Source organism: Bison bison, unplaced genomic scaffold (genome assembly GCF_000754665.1).
Source record: "Bison bison bison isolate TAMUID 2011002044 unplaced genomic scaffold, Bison_UMD1.0 scf7180017864037, whole genome shotgun sequence".
NCBI classification, from domain to species: Eukaryota; Metazoa; Chordata; class Mammalia; order Artiodactyla; family Bovidae; genus Bison; species Bison bison.
The window spans coordinates 5,477,024-5,486,267 of NW_011494609.1; the positions used below are offsets into that span (position 1 = coordinate 5,477,024).

General features: G+C 53.7%; 1 protein-coding gene across 2 annotated transcripts in view; it reads left to right on the top strand.

Annotated features, from left to right (window-relative positions):
* FTCD (formimidoyltransferase cyclodeaminase) overlaps window positions 1–9,244 on the top strand; it is a 15,563-nt gene that overhangs the window by 1,694 nt on the left and 4,625 nt on the right. For both annotated transcript variants that reach the window (XM_010834867.1, XM_010834869.1), the window contains exons 3-9: window positions 236–364; window positions 1,152–1,240; window positions 1,318–1,497; window positions 2,755–2,892; window positions 2,984–3,115; window positions 8,661–8,722; window positions 9,070–9,199. In XM_010834867.1, coding sequence (XP_010833169.1) covers window positions 236–364; window positions 1,152–1,240; window positions 1,318–1,497; window positions 2,755–2,892; window positions 2,984–3,115; window positions 8,661–8,722; window positions 9,070–9,199 — 860 coding nt within the window. The remainder of the gene's footprint in view (window positions 1–235; window positions 365–1,151; window positions 1,241–1,317; window positions 1,498–2,754; window positions 2,893–2,983; window positions 3,116–8,660; window positions 8,723–9,069; window positions 9,200–9,244) is intronic.

Consider the following 9,244-nt stretch of genomic DNA (forward strand, 5'->3'; position numbering starts at 1 on the left):
CCTGGCCTGCAGTGGGACTCGGCTTCTGAGGACACCCTGTAGGGCAGCAGGGTGGAGGAGTCCACTCCCTGAGAGCGCAGATGGTAGCTAGGGAGGGGGAGGGGTTAGCCACCGACAGGCCACAGTGCTCAGTCTGCCTCTCTGGGGCCCTGTGGTCAGTCTGAATGTGCGCAGAAGGAGCCGGAGGGCGGTGTTCTGCACCTAGGCCCCCTTCCTCAGCCCCATCTCTGTGTAGGGGAGCACCCCCGGATGGGTGCCCTGGACGTGTGCCCCTTCATCCCAGTGAGGGGCGTCACCATGGACGAGTGTGTGCTGTGTGCCCAGGCCTTTGGCCAGCGGCTGGCAGAGGAGCTGGGTGTGCCAGGTGAGAGCCCAGGGCGGGCGGCCCCTCCTCACCTCAGCTCAACAGCAGCAGCACCAGGCACCCTGTGAGGGTCTCTGCTCTTACATCCTTAAAAATGCAGATTTTAAGGGAAAAAACCCTACCATGCCGGTTTTTGACAGGTAGGAGTATGTCCCCCTTCTCCTGTGATGAGAACCTGTGGGGACAGGGTCCCAGCCGTCAGGGAGCTGGCAGACCCTCAGCCTTGCTTGGCAGTGGGCTTGAGTAGTGGCTCCGTGAAGGGCTTGAGCAAGATGGACAGACAGAAAGCCCTTAACAGTCTCTTTGGGGAATTAAATCAAGGCAAGCCCAGCACACACAACAGGTGGACACCTGAGAGGCCAGCTGCAGGTCCGGGCCCTGCCTGTGGGCCGATGGGCCGACTTGGGCATGGGTCTCCTGTCTCGTGCGGGTGTTGGGAGCTGGCGGTGAGCTTTGTTTTCTCTCCTCCACATTCCATGTTTTGTTCAGTGAAAATGCACTTTGGAGAGAAACATGAATATCCTTCCAGACCCGAGTGCCTGCTCCCAACTCTTGTGGGTGGACAATGGCTTTTTCTGGGGCATCAGAGCCTGGGCAGTGGGGGTGGGGCCTGCCCTGCCCCTGGGTGGGCAGAGGAGGGTTCCTGCCCATACAGAGTGCCCATCAGGGACCACCCACACCCACTCGACGGGGCACAGAGATGGGGGCTGCCAGCAAGACGGAGCTGCAGGAACGGGGTCCTGCAATGCTCGCCGCCGGGGGCCTGACTTGCCAGGTCCCTTTGCAGTGTACCTCTATGGTGAGGCGGCACGGATGACCAGCCGCCAGTCCCTGCCAGCCATCCGGGCCGGGGAGTATGAGGCCCTCCCTGAGAAGGTGCCGTGCCCCTCATCAGGGGGCGGTCTGGGCTGGGCCCTCCTCCCCCCTTCCCTCACCCGCCCGTCTCCCCACAGCTCAAGCAGGCCGAGTGGGCACCCGACTTCGGGCCCAGCTCCTTCATTCCCAGCTGGGGGGCCACCGCCACAGGGGCACGGAAGTTCCTCCTGGCATTCAACATCAACCTGCTCAGCACCAAGGAGCAGGCGCACCGCATCGCCCTCAATCTCCGTGAGCAGGGTCGTGGGAAGGACCAGGTAGGCGGCACCTGCAGTCCCATGAGGCCTGGCCCGTCCCTGTTGCATCTCGAGGGCTCCCAGAGAGGGTCAAGGCTGGGCACCATGTGTGGACCCACTGGCCACAGGTCCTGCCCACTTCGGTGTCCATGCCGTGTGGGACTGGCAGGGTGAGGGTTCCAGGGTTTGAGGTTCGGGAGCAGGTCTTTCGGAGAAGGCAATGGCACCCCACTCCAGTACTCTTGCCTGGAAAATCCCATGGACAGAGGAGCCTGGTAGGCTGCAGTCCATGGGGTCGATAAGAGTCGGACACAACTGAGTGACTTCACTTTCACTTTTCACTTTCATGCATTGGAGAAGGAAATGGCAACCCACTCCAGTGTTCTTGCCTGGAGAATCTCAGGGATGGGGGAGCCTGATGGGCTGCGGTCTATGGGGTCGCACAGAGTCGGACACAACTGAAGCGACTTAGCAGCAGCAGCAGCAGCAGCAGGTCTTTAAGGACATTTTCCATGGAAGCAGCAGGTCTACAGCTGTGGCCAACATACTGCAGCATTTCCATGCTGATAGGAAAACAGGCATTCCTGAGCCCCAGGTATCCCCAGGTACCCCAGGTGCCCTGATCCACTAAGTCTGTTACAGGAACTCCCACCTAATTTGAGCACCACTTCTGCAGAAACTTTGCGTTGGACACAGGTAGACAAAGACACACCTGTGAAGGAGGCCCTGCTCCTCACCTGTCAGCCTCCGCCCCCAGAGACCTGGGCCTGGCTTCTTTCCCGAACACTCAGCCATCGGCAAGCACAGCACAAAAGCATGGCAACTCCCCAGTCCTTCTCTGTGCTCTGCTGAGGTCAGAAGTCAGAGGTCCCCCCCGAGGGGGAGTGAGTGCCCCAAGGAGCAAGGGCTGCAAGCTGGCCTCTGGGGCAGGGGTGGGATGGGAGGAAGGAGCCAGGCCCAGGACAAGGACGTGGGTGGAATGCTGGCCGGGCAGCAGGGCCTGGTCTGAGCCTGGACCCTGTGTGGGGTGAGCCGCTGTTGGGGGCTCTGCTTCTGGTGGTGGGCAGGCCCCTCCCATGCTCAGATGAGAGGCCGGGAGAGCAAGGCGAGGAGGAGACCAGCCACACGGCACAGTTTTCAGGCCACGGCCTGCCTTGTCCCTGTGTCTGGGGCAGAAGGGAGACCCTGGGCCAGCTGAGGGGATGCAGGGGGAGGGGACTGTCAGTGCGGGGTGCCAGGAGAGGCAGGGCCGGGCTGGGTAAGCCTTGTCCTCCGCAGCCAGGACGCCTGAGCAAGGTGCAGGGCATCGGCTGGTACCTGGATGAGAAGAACCTGGCTCAGGTGTCCATGAACCTCCTGGACTTTGAAGTCACAGGGCTGCACACCGTCTATGAGGAGACCTGCAGAGAAGCCCAGGTGAGCGGGGCAGGTCCTCCCCATATTCCCAAACCCAGCTGCCTGGGCACTGATGCCTCCATCTCTGACCTCTGCTCTCCGCCCTCTGCAGGAGCTGAGCCTCCCAGTGGTGGGCTCGCAGCTGGTGGGCCTGGTGCCTCTGAAAGCCCTGCTGGATGCGGCCACCTTCTACTGCGAGCAGGAGAATCTGTTCCTCCTGGAGGAGGAGCAGCGGCTCAGGCTGGTGGGCAGGGCCCGTGCGGGTGGGGCTGGAGCTGGGGGGCTGGGGGTCCTGAGAGCAGGGCGGCTGCTCCAGGTACCTGCTCCCCAGGCCTGGGTTCCTGTCCATGTGGCCTCCTACTTCTCCTTCTTTGTTTTATTGTCTGTGTCTGCAAGTCGAGATCACATTTTTCACTTGGTAGATACTGTTGGGGTTTTCTCTATGACCTAAAATATATTCAGTCTTGTGAAACTTCTGTGAGAGGGGGTGCCTGGGCTCAGTCGGATGGAGGGACTTGCCCCTCCTCTGGTCCTGACCCGTCCAGATTTGGGGATGTGAGTCTAGCCTCCGTGGGCTATTCAGCACGTGGTTCCTGTGGTCCTGGGTCCCTCTAGCCAGCTCTGGCGGTAGCCAGCTTTTGCCATCCTGTTGCTCTGGCCTCAGGGTGGTTCTGTTTTGAAGGTATTTCTTAAAATGAGCACATGACTGGATTTCTCTGAGAGTTTTTGTCTTTTGGTTGTTGGGTTTATCCTTTTGTATTTACTAATCTAGCAGATATGCTTGGACTTGCTTTGGTCCTGTTTTTAGGCAGAGAGGATGTGGTTTCCTTCCGGTTACATGGAGGCAATATAATGTGTGTATGCAACTCTGTGTCCAGCTCTGTGACCCCATGGACGGTAGCCCACCAGGCTCCTCTGTCCTTGGGGAGTCTCCAGGCAAGAATGCTGGAGTGGGTTGCCATGCCCTCCTCCAGGGGATCTTCCCAACCCAGGGATTGAACCACATCTCCTGGGTCTTTTGCATTGCAGGTGGATTCTTTACTGCTGAGTCATCGGGAAAGCCCGTAACTTAACGTATTCATCTCCATTTTTGATTTATTAAGTTAAACTCTATCTAAATGTATCAATGTGATTTGTCAATTTGTATCAGTTCAGGTACCACAAAGATATTCGGTTCTAGGCCATTGCAAATAAATCAAATATCCCAATAAAGCCACTCACATGATTTTCTGGTTTCCTGGTATATATAAAAGTTATATTCATACTAGACTATAGTCTGTTAAGTGTGCAATATCATTGTGTCTAAAAAAACTGTGCACATACTTAAAAGTACTTTATTGCTAAAAAAAAAAAAAAAAGCTAACCTTCTTCTGAGCTTTCAGAGAGTTGTGATTTTAATGCTGGTGGAGGGTTTGAAATACTGTGAGAATTACCAAAATGTGACACAGAGGCACACTGTGAGCAAATGTTGTTGGAAAAAGGGCGCCTATAGACTTGTTTGAAGCAGCGTTGCTACAAAATTTGTCCAAAACTCACTGTCTGTGAACCTTGAGGTCTGTGATCTGCAGGCTGCTTGCTGTGCACATGAGAAAGTAACTCTCGATGTTTACCCCCATCTTTTCTCCTTTCTCTGCTGCTGCTGCTAAGTCGCCTCAGTCGTGTCTGACTCTGTGCGACCCCATAGACGGCAGCCCATTAGACTCCGCTGCTCCTGGGATTCTCCAGGCAAGAACACTGGAGTGGGTTGCCATTTCCTTCTCCAATGCATGAAAGTGAAAAGTGAAAGTGAAGTCGCTCAGTCGTGTCCGACTCTTAGAGACCTCATGGACTACTGCCTACCAGGCTCCTCCGTCCATGGGATTTTCCAGGCGAGAGTACTGGAGTGGGGTGCCATTGCCTTCTCCATCTCCCTTCTCTAGTTCCTGGTTTTTTAGAGCTGTGTCATTTTTTTTTTTTTAGGGAGTTGGTTCTTTTAAATATTTTTTCAGCTTTTAAAATTATGGTAAAATACACATGACATAAAATTTCCCATCTTAGCCATATTTAAGCGTGCTGGTCAGTGGTGTTAAGGACGTTTATAAAGTTGTGCGGCCATCACCACCATCCAGGATGGGGTTTCCAGTTTCTCTGAAAGGTACTGTCAGAAAGGTATCGTTCACACTGTCCCCGCCGGTCACCGGCAGTGCTCCATGTCACGGCACCGTCTTCCCGCCCTGGACTTGGGCTGTGCCCCCTTCAGTGTCTTTAGTTCCTTTCAGCATGTTTTGTAGGTCTCATTGCAGTCTTTCACCTCCTTGGTGAAGTTAATTAATCCCTGAGTGTTTCTTTTTTTTTTTTTTTTGGCTGCTACTGAAAATGGAATTGTTTTTGTAATTTGTTCTTCAGTGTTCATTGTCAGTGTTCAGAAATGCACTGATCTTTGTGGGTTGACTTTGCATCCTGCTACCTCGCTGAATTCATTTGTTAGTTCTCGGTGGTTAACTTTCCAAGTTTGCACAGTATACTCACTCCTTTAGCTCTTAATCGGTGTTAGAATGTCTCTTGACTCTTGGTGAAGAAAGACAAGAAAATCAGTGCACTGTGTGAGCTGTCATTGCTGGTCCAGACTTAAACTGCTTAGTCGTTATTTGTACATTGTCCGAAGTATACCACTTACCTTCTGTAACCACATCACATGAATTAAATATACATGGATATTTAAGCTTGGTTCTGTGCTTAAGTGAGTCACTGTGCATCTCCGTCCTTTCTCGGTTGCCTAGATTTCACAGTCAAGCAGGTTTTTGAAGAAAGGCTCAAGGGGGCTTTATTCTGTAGGTTCTGGTGTGTTTGGGAATGTCTGTGTGACTTTATTCTTTTAAAACAGTAGGACAATCAAAGAGCTTCCCTGGTGGCTCAGTGGTAAATAACCCACGTGACAATGCAGGAGACTCAGAGACACGGGTTGGATCTCTGGGTCAGGAAGATCCCCTGAAGAAGGGAATGGCCACCCACTCCAATATCCTTGCTGGAAAATCCCATAGACAGAGGAGCCTGGTGGGTCCTGGAGGTCCACGGGGTTGCAAAGACACAACTTAGTAACTAAACAACAACAACGATAAAGGAGAACCAACACCTCCAGTCGCTTGTTTTTCTCCTGAGGATGTTGCAGGCACATCTTTGCGCCCTTTGGAGTAAATGTTGCTGTGTGTATGGTGGTGGAGTCTAAGGCCGCCTGGTGACTTCCACACCCCTGCTGACCGGTTCTTTCTCCCTGGTGCTTGACAAACTGTCTTTATCCTTGAAATTCAGTAACTCTGCCATATATGTCTTGGTGTTGATTATTCTGCATCAGTTTTTCTTTAGAGCAGGGTTCTGTGTGATTTACAGATTCATTCTTGTTCAGTTTCAGGAATATTTTCTTTAATATTTTTGATTCAGTGTTTGGTTCTTTCACTTTGCAGACACAGTCACTCCATGGTAGCATTTTCTTCTTCCATATATCCTGTTTTTTTCTATACTTTCTCTCCATTTCCCCCCCTCTCCATTTGCTGTGGTTTTCTCAGGCCTCACTTCTTAATCACTTATGTACTTTATAGCTGGGTTTGTTCTCTTTCTGGCCATTACAAAGTTCTGTGTCACTTTATTTTGATGTAATTCTTGCTCACAGAAGAGGTCTGCACATAGTATCAGGAGTTGCTTTATTCCCTCCAGATTCGCCTACTGTTATTTTGCATCATTTTCTGTATCTCTCTTTCTCTACAGTCATGCACAATCACACTTGTTTCTGGACCATTTCAGAGTAGACTGAAGACACTGTGCCCTTTATGCCTCATTTATTCAGAGTGTATTCGTCTAGATCAAGGACATTCTGTTATATAACCACAGTGCAATGATCAAAATCAGGAAATTCAGCACAGTACGATCTGCTCTAATCTGCAGACTGTAATCAAATCATGTCAGTGTCTCCCTCTCCTGGCTCCACCCCAGACCAGGAGTGGGTCCACGTGCCTTGTCTTTTATGGCCCTTAATCTGGACCAGGGCCCCAGTTCTCCCTGTCCTTCCTTGACCATGATGGGCTGTGAGCACTGCTTGCTGGGTGCTGGTCTGATCTTTCTCAGGGCTGGGCGTGCTTGTGTGTTTCTGGCAAGAGCAGCACAGAAGTGATGGGGTGTCCCCCTCAGGGCGTTCGCTACCTGGGTCCCCTTGTTGAAGTGGTATCTCCAACCCAGGGTTATCACTGTGGTGTTCCTATTTTTCCTATTGTTGTTAATAAGCACTCCCTGGGGCGACAGTTGAAGACATGTAAATACTTTGTGCTTCTTGAAATCCAGCCTCAAGAATCTCCCTCCTCCATCCTGTTTCCACTTTCACCTCTCCCACATCTATTTATCGTTTATTAACATGTTTGATGCTCTCTATTGCTTCTTTAAACCATAGTATTTTATATTCTTTATCTGGAAGTTCTGAGATCTGCATTCTTTGAAGGTCTGGCTCTCCAAACTATCATGCCTGCTGACACGCGTAGTGATGCTTTTTCTGGTGCTTTGGGAGTTCGGGCTGCGCGCCTGGGTTTCTTCTGTGGTTTCTTGGTCATGCCTAGTTGCTCAGTCATGTCCGACTCTGTGCGACCCCCTGACTGTAGCCCGTCAGTCTTCTCTGACCGTGGGATTCTCCAGGCAAGAATATTGGAGTGGGTTGCCGTTTCCTGCTCCAGGGGATCTTTCTGAATTCTTGGTCACTGGTTTAAACTCGTGTTGCCTCAGGCAGGTGCTTGCGCCCTGTAGATGAGCCTCTTGTTTGGGCTTTGGAGCCACACAGAGGAGAATTCTGGGTGAGCCGTGGCCTCTCCCCCTCTCAGGTTACAATTCCCAGGAAAGATATTTTCTGGGGCTTCACCATCTGGGGGCTTCACCAAACGTAAGTCTCAGACTGGAAAGACTGAGACTTTCCTGTGAAGGGTGGCTCTCCCCAAATTCATCCTTGGAGATGTTGTCTTCCAGGGGTCTCCCGTCTGACCCCTGCTCCTGAGAGATGGCTCAGGCGTCTCCGGGTGAACCCAGCTCCAGGGCAGGGAGAGCTTCTGGGCACTTCTGGCCGTGGATGGTTTCCTTTACTTTCTTCCAGGCTTGTGGGTGCTAAAGTCCATTCTGACAGTTCTGTTCCTCTTTCTGAGGTTTTCTGCAGCATCCTCCGGGAGACCTCGGGCCATCCCTGGCTCTCAACTTGTCCCGTACTCGTCGCTTTCTGTTCCGCGTAGAATGTGTCCCCATGTGGCTCAGAGGGGCTGGGACTGTGTTGCCAGCATCAGCACCATGATGTGTCCTTAAAGCATCTTTAGGTGAAAGAAATTCCTCTCTGATATGGGGAATTCCTTTCATCAAAAAGATATTTCCAACTTTGTTTTGAAGTTGGGTAAACTTCACTTTTTGTCACACATCAAGGGTCATAGCTGGGCTGCTCACGCAGCTCTGGGCCTTTGAGAGCCAGAGCCACTGACTCCCAGGAGCTGGAACCCCATCCAGGAGGCAGTTGTCTTGGCCCCTTTCCAGCACAGGCTCGAGAGTGGGGAGGACGGGTCACACTGGGCCCGGGTCTCCCTGGGGCAATGCAGTGGGTGGAGTCCAGGGCCCGGCAGGGCACCTGCCTCGAAGGGCTTCTGTCTGCAGGGCTGCTGGTGGGTGTGTGTGTGTGTGTGTGTGTGGCAGCTGTGTCCCTGAAAGCTCCACACCAGGACCAGGGAGCACCCCCACAGGTGGCAGGGGTGGGACCTGGGCTCAAGGGGAACCCCAGTCACCAGGCCCTCTTCCAGGTGGTGAACCGGCTGGGCCTGGACTCCCTGTCCCCCTTCAACCCCAAGGAGCGGATCATCGAGTGAGCAGCCCCCAACCCCCACCCCTGTGCAGACACCCCCTCGGTTGTCCAGAGCTCTGCTCCATCACTAAGTGTAGGGCTGGGGGCTTGTTGGGGGGCCCAGTGAGGCCCCAACAGGTCCCACTCGGTCCTCACACAGCTCCTGACTGGTCACAGCCGCTTTCGGGGTGGCTGCTCTGCAAACAGGGCCCATATCCCCTTCCCTGTGCTGGTGCGAGCCAGGGACCGCCCCCGCCCCCGCCCCCGCCAGTCCCACCTTTCTAGCCTAGAAGTAATGACCAAGGACCCTCCGACATAGACCCTAGCCCACCCCCACCCTGGCCCCCCTGACCGCCCCTGCCTCGCAGGTACCTGGTCCCCCAGGACGGGCCCGAGCAAAGCCTGGTGGACCAGCCCCTGCGCGCTTTCATCCGGGCCGTGGGTGCCCGCTCGGCAGCCCCAGGGGGCGGCTCTGTGGCCGCAGCCAGTGCAGCCATGGTGAGCGGGGCCCGGGGCGAGGAGGTGGGGTAGGAGGTGGGGTGG